This window comes from Diorhabda sublineata, chromosome 4 (assembly GCF_026230105.1).
Source record: "Diorhabda sublineata isolate icDioSubl1.1 chromosome 4, icDioSubl1.1, whole genome shotgun sequence".
Classification (NCBI taxonomy): domain Eukaryota; kingdom Metazoa; phylum Arthropoda; class Insecta; order Coleoptera; family Chrysomelidae; genus Diorhabda; species Diorhabda sublineata.
In genome coordinates, this window is record NC_079477.1 from 1,730,411 (window position 1) to 1,746,463 (window position 16,053).

At 33.9% G+C, this 16,053-nt stretch overlaps 3 protein-coding genes across 8 annotated transcripts in view; 1 reads left to right on the forward strand and 2 right to left on the reverse strand.

Annotated features, from left to right (window-relative positions):
• The window catches only part of LOC130443505 (disks large-associated protein 2), a 29,494-nt gene extending 20,357 nt beyond the window's left edge, over window positions 1-9,137 (reverse strand). The window contains exons 1-2 of one of the 3 annotated variants that reach the window (XM_056778184.1): window positions 8,970-9,137; window positions 2,062-2,305 (exon numbers count right to left, since the gene is read on the reverse strand). Coding sequence is in view for 1 of the 3 variants with exons in the window: in XM_056778183.1 (XP_056634161.1) it covers window positions 2,062-2,305; window positions 5,584-5,633 (294 nt within the window). In the remaining 2 variants the exon portion in view is untranslated. Of the gene's footprint in view, window positions 1-2,061; window positions 2,306-5,583; window positions 5,802-6,378; window positions 6,545-8,969 lie in introns of those variants that run through there. The other 2 variants (XM_056778185.1, XM_056778183.1) reach the window with 2 other exon arrangements.
• Window positions 9,138-9,598: 461 nt separating this feature from the next.
• On the forward strand, window positions 9,599-13,022 carry LOC130443506 (U3 small nucleolar RNA-associated protein 6 homolog). The gene is made up of 3 exons (XM_056778186.1): window positions 9,599-10,796; window positions 11,082-11,425; window positions 12,599-13,022. The coding sequence occupies exons 1-3, from the start codon at window positions 9,739-9,741 to the stop codon at window positions 12,967-12,969; spliced, it is 1,773 nt and encodes a 590-aa protein (XP_056634164.1). The 5' UTR covers window positions 9,599-9,738; the 3' UTR covers window positions 12,970-13,022.
• LOC130443507 (STE20-related kinase adapter protein alpha) lies at window positions 13,013-15,321 on the reverse strand. 4 transcript variants are annotated; one of them, XM_056778189.1, is made up of 5 exons: window positions 14,976-15,321; window positions 14,688-14,920; window positions 14,454-14,635; window positions 14,218-14,397; window positions 13,013-13,357 (listed from the first exon to the last, which is right to left on the reverse strand). In XM_056778189.1, the coding sequence occupies exons 1-5, from the start codon at window positions 15,156-15,158 to the stop codon at window positions 13,053-13,055; spliced, it is 1,083 nt and encodes a 360-aa protein (XP_056634167.1). In that variant the 5' UTR covers window positions 15,159-15,321; the 3' UTR covers window positions 13,013-13,052. The 4 variants fall into 4 exon arrangements, with proteins under 4 accessions (XP_056634167.1, XP_056634169.1, XP_056634168.1 ...); XM_056778191.1 differs by having other exon boundaries at window positions 13,053-13,339; window positions 14,976-15,300; XM_056778190.1 differs by having other exon boundaries at window positions 13,053-13,342; window positions 14,976-15,300.
• Between the last annotated feature and the right edge of the window lie 732 nt (window positions 15,322-16,053).

Here is a 16,053-nt window from a genome sequence, read left to right on the forward strand (position 1 = left end):
CAGCGTGGAAGACGTATCAGGAATTCTTAAAAACGGGCTCTGTTACCGACGCGTCGCGTTCTAGATCTTTTTTTAGTCAAACTAAGCGCAAAATTCAAAATTTCAACAACAATTTCCGAGCTCGGCGCTACCAAATCGTTCGACAGCGTGGAAGACGTATCAGGAATTCTTAAAAACGGGCTCTGTTACCGAAGCGTCGCATTCTAGATCTTTTTTTAGTCAAACTAAGCGCAAAATTCAAAATTTCAACAACAATTTCCGAGCTCGGCGCTACCAAATCGTTCAACAGCGTGGAAGATGTATCAGTTCTTAAAAACGGGCTCTGTTACCGACGCGTCGCGTTCTAGATCTTTTTTTAGTCAAACTAAGCGCGAAATTCAAAATTTCAACAACAATTTCCGAGCTCGGCGCTACCAAATCGTTCGACAGCGTGGAAGACGTATCAGGAATTCTTAAAAACGGGCTCTGTTACCGACGCGTCGCGTTCTAGATCTTTTTTTAGTCAAACTAAGCGCGAAATTCGAAATTTCAACAACAATTTCCGAGCTCGGGGCTACCAAATCGTTCAATAGCGTGGAAGACGTATCAGGAATTCTTAAAAACGGGCTCTGTTACCGACGCGTCGCGTCCTAGATCTTTTTTTAGTCAAACCAAGCGCAAAATTCAAAATTTCAACAACAATTTCCGAGCTCGGCGCTACCAAATCGTTCGACAGCGTGGAAGACGTATCAGGAATTCTTAAAAACGGGCTCTGTTACCGACGCGTCGCGTTCTAGATCTTTTTTTAGTCAAACCAAGCGCGAAATTCAAAATTTCAACAACAATTTCCGAGCTCGGCGCTACCAAATCGTTCGACAGCGTGGAAGACGTATCAGGAATTCTTAAAAACGGGCTCTGTTACCGACGCGTCGCGTTCTAGATCTTTTTTTAGTCAAACCAAGCGCGAAATTCAAAATTTCAACAACAATTTCCGAGCTCGGCGCTACCAAATCGTTCGACAGCGTGGAAGACGTATCAGGAATTCTTAAAAACGGGCTCTGTTACCGACGCGTCGCGTTCTAGATCTTTTTCGCGTTCTAGATCTTTTTTTAGTCAAACTAAGCGCGAAATTCAAAATTTCAACAACAATTTCCGAGCTCGGCGCTACCAAATCGTTCGACAGCGTGGAAGACGTATCAGGAATTCTTAAAAACGGGCTCTGTTACCGACGCGTCGCGTTCTAGATCTTTTTTTAGTCAAACCAAGCGCGAAATTCAAAATTTCAACAACAATTTCCGAGCTCGGCGCTACCATTTCGTTCGACAGCGTGGAAGACGTATCAGGAATTCTTAAAAACGGGCTCTGTTACCGACGCGTCGCGTTCTAGATCTTTTTTTAGTCAAACCAAGCGCGAAATTCAAAATTTCAACAACAATTTCCGAGCTCGGCGCTACCATTTCGTTCGACAGCGTGGAAGACGTATCAGGAATTCTTAAAAACGGGCTCTGTTGCCGACGCGTTCTAGACGATCGATAGTTGAACCAATCTGCAGCGCGACTGAAACGCATGCGTTATCGACCATCCACGCACTTCACGAGAATGATTTCGATCGCAATTTGGAATTTTGCGAGTGGTACCGTCAAGATGATCCGCAATTCCAACATTCCATTGGGTTATCGGTCGAAGCGACCTTCAAACTAAACGGTACGGTCAATCGACGTAACCGCGTGTACTTCAACGACCAGAATCGTCACGTTTTCGTTAAAGAAGAATTGAACCTGTCTGGGGTATGTATGGAAAACGGGATGGAATGTTCGATAATGTACAACGAACCAGCATTGGTGAACATACGGACAGATTTTGTGCGCTGGAGTACCTTAATGTTCATTTTGGAGCAAGGATAGGCAAACGAGGATTCGTCGAATGGCCCGCCCTATCACGTGATCTAATACCTGGTGATTTCTTCCTGTGGGATCTTCTCAAGGACCGCGTGGCTTGCTTGATGACGCGCATTGTACCAGAAATTGTTACAACAACAAGGAAATTATCAAAACCACAGAGCATTCCAAGAAAAAAAAGTACCTGAATTTTTCTTCCGCCGCTACTAATACCAACACCAACACCGCCTCCGCTTTTCTTTAGAGAAGAATTCCTCCTAACCGGCGCGATCTTCTTACTATGGGATTGTCTACTCGCACCGCCCGATCCGTTAACGTTGGGGGCGGTTGAAGCGGGTAGAGAACACGGTCGACGATGCGGTAATGGAGAAGTAGGAATCCGCGTCACTCCCAACAGTAGGACGGTACTTCGTTCCTCTGGGAGATCGCTAAGAGCAAGATTTCCACATACAGAAACTTATATTTACTCAATTTAGTATTGTAAGGAAAAAAATAATTAAAAAAAAAACAACCTCTGCGTAATTTGTATAATTAATTCGATCTACCTAACACAAGTTGTATTGTGTTTGTTGTAATTTAAACCAGCGCTAAATTATGGGGATTGGAATGTATAAAAAAAAACATATTTGTTTACGTAATTCGATATGAATATTTCATAAAATAAAAATGTTTGTATACAGAATTATCATTAAACTAGTTTAAAGTAAAATCTGTTGTCCGATATTCTCAAAAATAAATTCGAAAATTTCTATCGGCTATGTAGGTATGGAACAGAAAGAAAATTTTGTTTCAATGCTATTTTCTGATGTGTAGACTTTGGAAAATACCTCAGAGACTAACGCTGCAGCGATTTTAACGGGAAGTACATGGGACAAACTAAGAGATCTATTAATAACCGGTTTAAAGAGCACACAGTTCATTTTTATCCTGGAGTATTTCAAAATACTCAAAATTGGTATTTTTTTGTACCACCTTACAAAAACAATCGAATACGTCTGTTTTTTTTGATCTCGAACTTCAGTATTCGGAAAAAAAAACGTCCCTCGGTAGATGATTCCACAAGCTAGTAGTAGTGGAGCCCCGATAAATTGAAGTTCTGGGTGTCTGCAGACGAATTCGGCGTTCTGCTTTACGCGGGATCATTTTGGACAGCTCGGAAGAGCATCTGACCTTTCTTCTATGCTCTAAACTGTCGTTTCTAAGTTTAATTGCTTTCTTCTGTTTGGTTTGATCTTGAACTTTAGTAGATTGTAGTATTCGGAAAAAAAAGTCCCTCGGTAGCTGATTCCACAAGCTAGTAGTAGTGGAGCCCCGATAAATTGAAGTTCTGGGTGTCTGCAGACGAATTCGGCGTTCTGCTTTACGCGGGATCATTTTGGACAGCTCGGAAGAGCATCTGACCTTTCTTCTATGCTCTAAACTGTCGTTTCTAAGTTGAATTTCTTTCTTCTGTTTGGTTTGATCTTGAACTTTAGTAGATTGTAGTATTCGGAAAAAAAAACGTCCCTCGGTAGCTGATTCCACAAGCTAGTAGTAGTGGAGCCCCGATAAATTGAAGTTCTGGGTGTCTGCAGACGAATTCGGCGTTTTGCTTTACGCGGGATCATTTTGGACAGCTCGGAAGAGCATCTGACCTTTCTTCTATGCTCTAAACTGTCGTTTCTAAGTTTAATTGCTTTCTTCTGTTTGGTTTGATCTTGAACTTTAGTAGATTGTAGTATTCGGAAAAAAAAGTCCCTCGGTAGATGATTCCACAAGCTAGTAGTAGTGGAGCCCCGATAAATTGAAGTTCTGGGTGTCTGCAGACGAATTCGGCGTTTTGCTTTGCTACCCAAGGGTATTCTTGGGATCCTAGCTCCAAATGTGCGAGCAATACTCCAAAGATGGACGAATCTGGACCTTGTAGCCTTGTCTCAAAGACTCAACACTCAACAAGCGAATTTCCAATATTTTATGATTGGACATGACCAAATCCTGAGCTGCAGCGAGGGATTCCTTTGTAAAAACAGCTGCCTGGGTTTTTTGCTGCATCAAACTCAGATTGCTTTCACCCCACTCCAAAATTAGGACACCGGTGTGTTATCATCGACGAAGGTTTGCAGTTTCGTCGAGAAGATCGTTGATATATTGGAAAAACAGAATTGGTGACAACTTGCATCCTTGCGGAACACCAGCTACTAAGCCATTCGATGAATGAGAACGAATCGTCGATTTTGAAACATTTTTTTATTGCAAAACACTGTTCCAGACGTAAATATTCGCGAACACACTCGAACTGTTCAAAAAAATATTGATTTTTTGATAAAAACAAGTGATATTATCAAATTTATTCATTTCTGTCGATAAAATTAAAATAAATAGTAGTTAAAACATGTTTCAATACGTTTTTCGACACATGGCACGCGGGTTTCAATATTTCAACAAAACCCGTAAAGGCATCGGGTTTTTTTTTATGTATTCCATAGGAATTATGTTTACTGAAAGCCATAAAAGAAGCTCGTGTTTATAGTTTAAAATAAAAACGATGGTGTATGTAGTTGTATTAAAATCAAATTACGATATTTTAATAGTAAAGTGAAATTCGGATGATCGTTAAACGTAAATATTTTTGATCCGGAAAAAATTGTCTTAACACACCAATTTCATTCGGATTGTTTACTTTTATCGATGATTTTTAGTAAAAATTGGCGATTAAAAGATTATTGGCCAGCAAAAAAAAAGTCTCGTCTCGAATCTCGCAAATTTTTATTTTAATAAGCAAGTTAAATAGAAAAAACGAGGAAAATCCAAAAATGATTTACAGAAAAATCAAAACACTTCTAATTTTGATTACAACTCGTCCACTTACGTAGACCGTGAAGCCCGTCCTGTTCTAATACGTTCTATAATGTTTAGTAGACGCGTACAAGTACAAATTCCAAAAACGGTTAGTCTTTGTATTGTTTTTATAAGCTGTTTACATCATTTGTGGCCTCTTTTTACAGAGAAAATATTTTTCGTTACTCACATTCCAAAATCCTATTTATCTAGAAATCCGTTATATATAAATAGTCGCTAGTTTAGCAGCTCTAGTCAGTAAATAATCCTATGTCGTAGTGAACAGTCAAAAGTGTACCCTGTTTTAACCCCCTCGGATTATTTTCTGTTCCCAGACTTGATGGTCAAAGATTTTCCAACGATGTAGAGGTAATGTAGGCAGTTAATTGATATTTTAAGGATTATTATTATAAAAAGGACATCGAACTTATTGAACATCGTTCTAGGACCATCCTCGTAAATTCTATCCCATATTTGCTTAATGAAAGGGTCTTTTGGAACCAGTTGAAGGAATAAGAAATGAATATCTTTTCGGACGTTTCGGCCCCGTGGTTTTACTCCATTATTTTGGTTTTTTTTTACTGTTTTATGACCGCGACTTGATGGTTTCTTAGGAAACTTACAAAAAGTTGTGGTCCTCTGAAAGAACTTGTCTCGAATTGATGAATTTGTTTCGCGTGTCCAGGAATTTATTGTTTAAACCTAGCGAATACAAAATTTGCGGGTTTTCCTACTAGCTTCGAGTCGATTTTAGGTTGGACACTTGTCCAATATTGAAGATAAACTTGATTCGTGCCGGTAAATCTATTTTCTTTTTTCAAATAATATTTTTTTTTCGAATGATTAAGCGATAAAATCAAATAATACGAATCAAAACCATTTTCCAAACCTTTTTATCCATTTGGATATGAACTTATTCAAACGTCGCCTATTTCCCATGGTTCGATTACGAAAATAACTTTTAGAAAAAACGAAAATCACTTTTGTACGCGTACACCATTTCCCGATGACTCGAATTTACTGCGGACGAACGAACAACTCTACGAAAATGATTTTATTTAGAGCACGCCAACCCGCCGGCTTGTATAGGAATTCTCTTTCTTTTCTGGCGTGTCGGAACTTTATTTTTAGCTACCCCGTGAAATATTTGGACGGCGGTAAAAGGATTTAGAACGCGACTAGTCTATCGCCGTCTTTTTCTCTAATCAATCTAATCGGTCGGTTCTGGACATTGTTGTTGCGTTTTCGCAACAGATGGAGTCCGATGTCGAAAAACAAACATTATACGGGGTATTCAAACCAATTATTAACTAGAATCGGACATTTCGGATTCTTTGGAAAATTCTAGACATAATTCACGCACTACGGTGCGGTCCATGAGTGTATTCGGCTATGTTTACAATAAATAGTCGAACGGGACCAAATCAGGGTAATATTGTGTTAGGTTAGGTTGAAGAAATATCATCCGCGTGCTCTGGCAGTGGGTAAAAGTGCCCACTTCGAATATTTATTATAATTTTTTAGGTTTTTATTTTGATAAGTTGCGATTTACCCTGTATAATATATTCGAACGCGTTGGGGAATAAAAATATTATCGCGTCGACCTTAGATAGACTATAAATCATCCTCAAAACAATCTAAAAACCCATTTCGACAGTAAAAAAAAATATAAATGGAAACTAACCTCAAAAAAAAAACTGTTCTTGCTCCTAAATCGATTTACAACAACCGCCGATACCGGTAACTGACTTTATCAATAAAAAGATCTACGAACTAGCAATTAAACAAATGGAATTGTATGGGATTCTTCGCGTAGCGTTTGTCGTAGCAGTTGGAAGTCTACTGGATGAAAGTCGTACCGTTCGTAGAACCGTAACCGGTACTAATTCACGTATAATTGCAGACATGTTTATTTTTATATTAAAATTAGAACAAAAAAATTATATCGCACAATAGAAAACCGCGTATTTGGACAGCTGTGGGGTTTAATTTGAGGAAAACTGAAAAAATTGTATGTGAAAATCGAAAAAGCCGCTTAAGGTGCATATTACAACGCCATCGACACGTGTACGATAACATTAAACAGCTGTATGACATGATCTTTCGAGAATTATCGTTTGCAGTTGTGGTATTTAATAAATATGGCAACATGCACTACCGGTCAATAGTTTTTGCTCACCCACAACAAATAAAAACAATACAATCGATATTTATATATAAGTATTCGAAATATATTAGAAGTAGTACAATTTGATGTTTAACTTTGCCACAATCCCACTACGAAAACGCTTATACAGCTCCCAGGTTGATAGTTCAAATACACCCAAAGGATTCAACCGATATACCACAACAAACCAACGAATAAAACTCCAACAAATGGGAATTGAGTTGGGGGCTGCAACTTTCCCGGATTTCCATTAAAAAGTCCCTGTCTTATTTATAATTCATAGAAATTTGAGTTTTTTTTTTCAATTTATAACCGCTTTCAATTCGTTGTGCTCTTTTGGATACTTAGTTGATGCGAATTTATTATTTTTACAATATATTTATTATTTATTTGTTGCTAGGATTGTTTTATCATTTTATTAACTCAATTCCAGCTTTTTTTGTTTACTATTAACTTTAATGAGTGCGAATACCACTTCCAAGTTTATGAGTTACATGAAAAAGAAATACCTTCATCTGTCATAGATAGATATTCATCGCAATACCTCCTAATCTATAAATGTAGTCAAGATCACTTTGAATATAAGTGCAAATCTGTCTTCGATACAAATATTTGCCTAGTACTGCAGGCTTCACTTCCACGCGCCTATAATCTCATTATATGCCTTCCCTGCCTTTCCTACCTTTTTTCGATCATAAATCTTGGAATTTTAATCCATAAAAATCATACAAAACTTATTATAATATATACAAAAATATTATTTCACTTATTTCAATTCATGCATACATTACAAGGAATATACAGTGAAATGAATGTAGAAAGAATATTGATTGAGAAAAATTTTGGCACATGGTAAACCTTGACATCAATTGAACAAAAGAAGGTCACATAAAATCAAATATTTAACTAGATTTGAATATTGAAAGACCTTATCGATACCCACATTGGAGTTCATCCTTCATTATTGTTTAAAATCTTAATTCTAGAGTTATTAAATTAATGAATATACTAGGTGCTGTTAAATGATTTTGTATATATCTTAAACTGAAAATTTTATCAAGTTTCTAATATAAAAAGTATAAGAATTAAATAAAAACAATGAACAGTAGATTTAAGCGCAGTATCTGACTTAAACTGTACTGCTAAAGAAAATCTACATGAAATCCCATGAACTATTTAAAATGGCGTCAAAGGAGTGCATGAGTTGACAAAATATTCAATTGACTTCGATGGATGTAATAGGGAAGAACTAATTACGACTACCCTATAGAGAAATGTTATTAAAAAAACATATACTTAGTAAATATGTGAAGCAGTTTATAGGAAAAAACCATGAAACTATTATAAGATAATTATGCTAATGATTTGGGTTAAAAAAAACAAACTGACACAATAAGATATTTTTAATCATTGGTTATCATACTGTTAATTATGGTTCAAGAATAAGTACATCATAGATTGAGAGTGTAATATGGATAACTATTATTTCATTCATTCATGAAAAACTGATATTTTTTCTGAATATAAACTGCTAGTAATAGCAGGTGAAAAATAAATACACTACGTTCATAATTAAGTAGTCCAAATGGTATGTTTGACACAGAAAATGGTGATAATCATTAAAGATAACTGTTTATAGAGATCAAAGATCAAATCTATGACATATTAGATATAAATATCTTCAATTTTTTAAATAGTTATATACATGTGAAAATTAAACAAACTAAAGCAGGTGTTCACGTGGTATTTCTTTAAATTGAATTAAAAGCGTAATAAATCCTAATAATAATCAAGACGAATAGATTAATTGAAAAATAAGTATCTACAATGATAAAAATAACTATAAAATTAAAGTGAAATGATTCAATTATAATAATTAAATTATCCAATTGTCCCTTGTCCTAGATTGCAAAATTAAAAGCAAGGTAGAAGTGCGAAATATTAGTTTCGATAAAAAAAGTAATCGTTGTAAAAAAGCTTACGAAAAATACAAATATATAGCTCAAAAACCACAAAATCATTAAGCATTTCAAAAAAACATGATGTACCATTTGTGGTGACTGACATTTACCTACACTAAAATTAATTGAATTAACTGTGAGACTTACCACTGCTTATAAATTTCTTGTAAAAGAACAGTTTTGATGGGGCTTGGGAAATAGTACACTTTTTAAAAACAAACACACTTACAAAAATTAAATCAGACAGAAAATACAAATTGCAATGCCCAGTGCCCACACACCGAAATCGGGAACGTAGACATATTAGCTATTTTTTTTTCTTTTTTCTCAGAAAATGACAGGAAAACAAATTAGTCGATAAAGAAGATTCCTTTTTATTTTTACAGAATAATCATTTAAAATCAATTTCAATTCATTAGTTCAGTACCTACATTATCCTATTCAGTACTAAGATAATTATTAAATGAAGAAAATATTTTAACTGGCTCATTTAGCTTCTTTTTTGTTTTCTTATCGTTAATTTCCAATATAACGTAGATATATTTCCAATAAAAAAGAAGAGAGCTTCAATGAATTCTTCTTTTTCGTAATTTAAAAGTAATATCGTAATTAATGATTATTAATCTAATATTGGAACCTAGTAATCATTAAAGAGTAATACGATTAAACTAGTTAATACATATAGAGATCCCTCAAGTTAATCACGCACTATCTATCCAAAAATCAACATAACACCTTCTTCTGACAAAAACAAATGGTTGCTATGTCGCTATTTTATCTAAGATCAATTTGAGTAAGAAGAAGCTATTCACTCGTTCTATAACGAAGTGGTTGAAAACGTCCAAGCTCTTCACGTTTTTGTTTACATTTAAGAACCCTTTAATTTTTAAAAAGTGATAATTTAGATCTTAGAATCATGGCTGAAATAGTGGAACGCCATATGGAACCTATGACTGAAGAAATAGAGGAAATGAGAAGATTAAAATTATTTTCTATTGCGGAAACAAAAGCTATCCTAAAGAAGCGAAAACATTTTGAATGCAAGATAAATGGTGTTATGAAGAATATACAAGATTACAAAGACTATATACAGTACGAAAAAACTCTTTTGAAGGACATCAAATTGCGACGAAACAAATTAAGGATAGCTGAAAGGAAAAGTGGTATAGAAGTAAAAATATTGAAGAGGATAAAAAACTTATACGAAATAGCTTCACAACGATTCTCTCATGATTTTAATTTCAGTCTTGCTTATTTTAAATTTTGCAAAGAATCTAATTTCAATCAAGCTGCTTCTCTAGTTGTTCAAAACATGATTAAAAATTTTGCTCACATAGCTGATGTATGGCAAGTAGCAGCTGCTTGGCACATGAAACGAGATATAAAACAAGCTCTTAGTGTTATTCACAAAGGTTTGACGATTCATCCTAGTTGCCAATATCTGTATATTGAAGCTATTCAATTAGAACTTTTAACCAGGGAAAAAGATGATTGGCCTAATAATGTGGAAATCCAGAATCGAGATGAAATTTGTTACAAAAAAATAGAAACATATGTTGATACTATATTCCAGAATGTCGACAGTTACTCTTGTTTGATAAATGTTATCAACATGCTGGAGCCTTACAGTTTCACCAAGAATATCCAACACAAAATTATTGAACACATGATGTATAAATATCGCAATGAACCGGAAGTTTGGCAAACTTTAGCAGAAAGAGAAAAAGAAGGACAACATTATCCAGTTCCAGAGGAATTAAGAACTTCAACAAAGTTCAGATTGACGAAATGTTTGGAAAAATTTGAAATGGGATTGTCTTCGGTATCTAGTGAGAAAAAACCAACTATGTGGATGTTATATTTGGATTTTTTGATAGATCGCTACCAGCAGAAGGATGTATCAAATAATATGATCAAAAACACTTTGATACAAAAATTAGAGCAGGCTAATAAAGAATCGGTTCTTACAGAGAGGTATGTAAATTTAGTTTTTTCCTCAAAAAAAAAGGGAGAAACCCCAACATTTTTAATAGAAAAATAAAGTGTGTTCTTCATGCAGAAATGTATAATGAAATAATATAGATGTAAGTAATGTCACATCATCAAGACGTCTTTTATCTCGTTCCTGAAATTGCAGTCTTAGTAGTTATGAATTAATGGGGGCTTCTTTTCACACCCCTTATAGTGATTTGCGGGCGGGGGTAGGCCCCACTCTGACGGGGAGTTTGCAGAGCCCCTTCAATTGTTTCTATGTTTAAGGTACTACATAATATGGGCGAAACTATTGTCTGATGAAAATAGAGTTCTAGAAATTGTTGAAAGAGGTCTGAAAGCACTACCAAAATCCGTAGAACTGTGGAAGTTGAAATTAAAATGTATGGTGATGAAAGATGACACAAATGCCTTAAATATGGCTTTCAAACAAGGACATCTCGCGTTGAGGGAAAATTCCGCGCCACTTTGGCAATTATTGATCAGATATCATATACTGTCGTCTCCAAATGAAATAATTGAAGCTGTTTATAGAGATGCAGTTAGACAAGTTGAACAAATTGCAAATTTGATTAAACCGGATTATATTGAATGGATAGCTCTTAACAAAGGTAAATTGTTTTTTAATTCTTTATTTAGAATGCATTAAACAAAATTTATGAGGAAAAATCCATTTTTTCATGTTGAAAATTTTGCAATTATAAACCAGTCAGGAATTTAATTAACATCAAATATTTTATTTTCGGAATTTTTTGAGTTTTAAAAAAATTTAAAAATATATTTACAGGTTGTCTGATAATGTTATTTTTTTTTAATTAAATTACAAAACATTCAAATTTAACTTGGAGGTTCAATCAAGTAGATTTTGACTATAGTGAAATTCCCAATCAAATAAATTTATCAGGTGAACTTTTTTGTCGATTTTGTAGATAATTTGAGTCAAAAAACTAATTAAGTATCAGTTATATTGCATCCTTTAGCTATTTATTACAAATTATAGAAAAGTATAGGTAGCAGGAAACTTCGTTTTGTAATATGTAGCGATTTCCATCAATTTGTACAAAATTTTGACATATTATACATGGAAATCTTGCTCATGAATCACTCTATCCATTGGTGAAAACTGCGTGAAAATCCGTCCAGTATTTTCTGAGTTAATCAGGGTGTTACTCTATCACAGATGCAAATAAGCACTTTGTTTTATAACATGTAGCCATTTTCATAAATTCTCACCAAACTTTGACATATTAAACATCAAAATTTTCCTCGTGAATCACTCTATCTATTGATGAAAACTGTGTGAAAATTCGTCCAGTAGTTTCTGAGTTAATCAGGGATATACACAGCCACATATGAAACTGAGGATTTTTCTAATAACGTGTAGCCATTTTCTTAAATTCACACCAAACTTTAACATGTTGCATATCAAAATCTTCCTCGTGAATCACTCTATCTATTGGTGAAAACAGCGTTAAAATCCGTCCAGTGGTTTCTGAGTTGATCAGGGATATAAATAACTATAGATGCAACCAAAGATTACGTTTTATAACATTAGCCATTTTCCTTAATTCTCACCAAACTTGGACATGTTATATATCAAAATCTTCCTCTTGAATCACTTTACTCTATTGGTGAAAACTGCGTGAAAATCCGTCCAGTAGTTTCCGAGTTAATCACGAATTCATTGCAGAGAACTTTGTTTCGAAAGATTTACTAATTTTCATTAGTCTATATTCAGTTATTTTTCCATTGCTTCCTTAATTTTTTTTTATATTTTCTTCCAGATATACAAAAGGCTCGGGAAATTTATAAGACCCTTTCGATAACGCCTCCGTATTGCAAAGAACTGCATGCGAAAATGGCAAAATTAGAAATGACAGAGCAAGACATCTCGATCAAGGAACTAGAACGTCCGTTAAAATTAGCCTGCGAGCAGTTTGGTAACAAGGACGCAGATGTTTGGATCAACCTTAGAGATTGTTATTTACAACATCATCAATTATTCGAAGATACTTACCCTACTTTTGATATTAATAATAAAATTCAGCAAATCAGAAGAGAAGCAGAACAAGCACTCAAAGATAATGTCATAATGTTGGCAGATTTTATAAACAGATACGATATGCCTATAAATTTTGATGCTAGAGGGAAATGAATTGTGTTAAGTGTTACATTTTAAAAGTAAATAAAAAGAATCGTGATAATAAACAATTTTTATAATTCTACATCACAAAACCATCAAAAATCCCATTCACAAGAATAAAGTTCTAATTGAGACAACCTATTCATAGTATTGAAATTCTCAATTTCGTCTGTATCGATGCCGACTCTATCGCTTAAAGGTAGAGCCGGTTTAAGTAGTTCCGGTAAGGGTGGAGCTCTCCTAACAGTCTTGAATATTGGATGATTAAGTAGTTGAGTGGCGGTCGGTCTCTCCGTAACATCCCACATAAAACAGAGAGCAACTAATTCATGTAAATTGTCACTAAATCTTCGGTTTAAAATATTCTGACTAATTTCCATATCTCCTGAAACAGGACAAACTACAATATGTTAATAAATAATTTATTAACCAGTATAATTATATTGATTATTGAAACAATAGAACTAGCATACATCTAGTTTATTAATGTGTGTTTACTTTCATTAAATCCCACCAAACCTTGACTCATCATATATCAAAATCTTCCTTATGAATCGCTCTATCTATTGGTGAAAACTGCGTGAAAATCCGTTCAGAAGTTTCTGACTTAATCAGGGATATACACAACCACAAATGCAACCGAGGATTTTGTTTTATAACATGTAACCATTTTCTTAAATTCTCACCAGACTTTAACATGTTGTATATCAAAATCTTCCCCATGAAGCACTCTATCTATTGGTGAAAACTGCGTGAAAATCCGTTCATTAGTTTTCGATTTATTTACATATATACAAAACCATGGAATCAGTATACATCTAGCTCATTAATGTGTGTTTATTTCCATCAATTTCCACGAAACCTTTTCTTATCATACATCATTATTTTCCTTATGAATCACTCTATCCATTGGTGAAAACTGGGTGAAAATCCGTTCATTAGTTTTCGAGTTATTCAAAAATATACAAAATCATGGAATCAGCATACATCTAGTTCATTAATGTTCGTTTATTTTCACTGTCTCAAAGATTGTAAATGTCTCATGCTTAAGTCGACTCTGCAAGAATATATTGCTTGCATAACAGTATGAATATAGTTCAATTAGAGACCAAAATTATTATTACATAAATGATTTATTAACCAGGACCCAAAGTTGTTTTTTTTTTAGTAGAATATCATTAAAAATATGAAACTTTTCTTAACTACATCAAATGTTCAAATTACCTAAATAAATATTGATAATAGTTCTTTGTTTTTTACCTCCACAATCTAAATTTTCATCTCTGGGTATGGTAGTTCTATCTAATAGTGGAGGAGCACAACCACGCACTTTTTCTGTCAACATCAGTGTCTTTGACATTCCTGAAAAAGGTTCTGAACCATTCGCTAATTCGCATATCACAATACCAATACTATATATATCAGATTTTTCATTATAACCTAAAACATTTCTATTAAAAGGTACCAAAAAAATTTATAGAAAAGTTTCCTCATACCTTGTAAATTTTGTTCTAACAATTCTGGGCTTAACCAATTTAGATTTTTTTCTGTGGTACTTGGAAAAGAATGAATACTCCGTTGCCATCTACCGTTTTTTATAATAGGACAAGCGTACCGTAATCCTGTTAAACAAACTTGTCCAGTGTCGGAAATGAGAATATGACTAGCCCTGATAGCCCTAAAATATTTGTTTTTATATTTTATTAACTAATTTAAAAATGTTGTTTTACCTATGAATATAACCTTTTTTATGAATATAAATTAACGCCGATAGGATGTCCTTTATAATTAATACTATAGCGGTCTCCAATAATCCTTCGTTGAAATGTCTTGTTAATAGATCTCTACAAGAACCATAAGCCATAAGTGGACTAATTACACATATTTCAGGACCAAAAACAAATGTAGAAATGTAAGGTAAAATATTTGGATGATTTAATTGTTTAGTTAAAATAATTTCACTCTAAAAAGAAGGTGTACGTAAAAAACTTATCAAGCAAAATTTCATGTAATAATACCTCTAGTAAATTAATATCTTCTTTTATTTTATCAATGTTAAATTTCTTAATAGCAATCATTATTCCAGAAGGTAAATGTTTGGCAAGTTGGACAATTGCTTTATTATCAAAACAGTGACCTAAAATTGATATTGTTTGGTATTCCGATATATCAGTACTATAAGGTGACACTTGGGAATTCATTTTATTTTTTTTTTTGTATTAATAAAATATAATCTTAAAACGTTTTCTTAATTTAACGATAATTAAATATATTGACTTAATTACCGATTAGGTTATATATTTATAATGAACTGTTTTTAAAATAGCAAATTAAAAATGTAAAATGTCAACAACATTTTCTTCTGTTTTAAAATATGTCTTATCAGTTAGTAGTATACAGTTACTAATTTATAAGTATAACTATTGCGACACTAGGAAACTGTGATCAAAACCTGATTGTGGATTAGGATCCACCATCTGATAAATGATTTATCTTACCTTAAATGAGATTTATTTTATGTAAACATGGATACTGAGCTAATTGTGTGAAAAATCGGCAAATTATTGGAATATGTGTATATGAAAAGTGTCTCTCCGACAAAGATATGGAAGGGAGAATACTAATGCCGTAAGTTGCCATTTTGATCCTAGTTGCGGCGGCAAATTTGAAATATTCTAATCTAAATTTGCTTTCCCTTTACTATCACTACTAGATAATACTCGTAGCCTAGAACTGTAAATCCAGCGCTGTTAACAGCCCTTCACTGTAGTGACAGTGGAAGTATTTCCGAATATTTCTGTTAGTACACGATATTATAGCAGCGCATGGATCTAATTTCAAATGGGGTTCTCCTCTTTCCGCTCTTCTAACGCCCTTTAGATGAATTGATGTGAAGTGTTGTCAAAAGCTCCTTCTATATCGATAAAGGCCGTTAGAGCGAGAAATTTTGCTTTTAAGAGCCTTTTCTATATCCATACTCTATTAAATCCACAAATTAAGCGTTGTAGAGAAAATTTTTTCCTATATCTGGGCCGAATCTAAAATATTCCTTACCCTACGTGAATAAGGTCCCCATTCCATTCACAAAAAACCCAA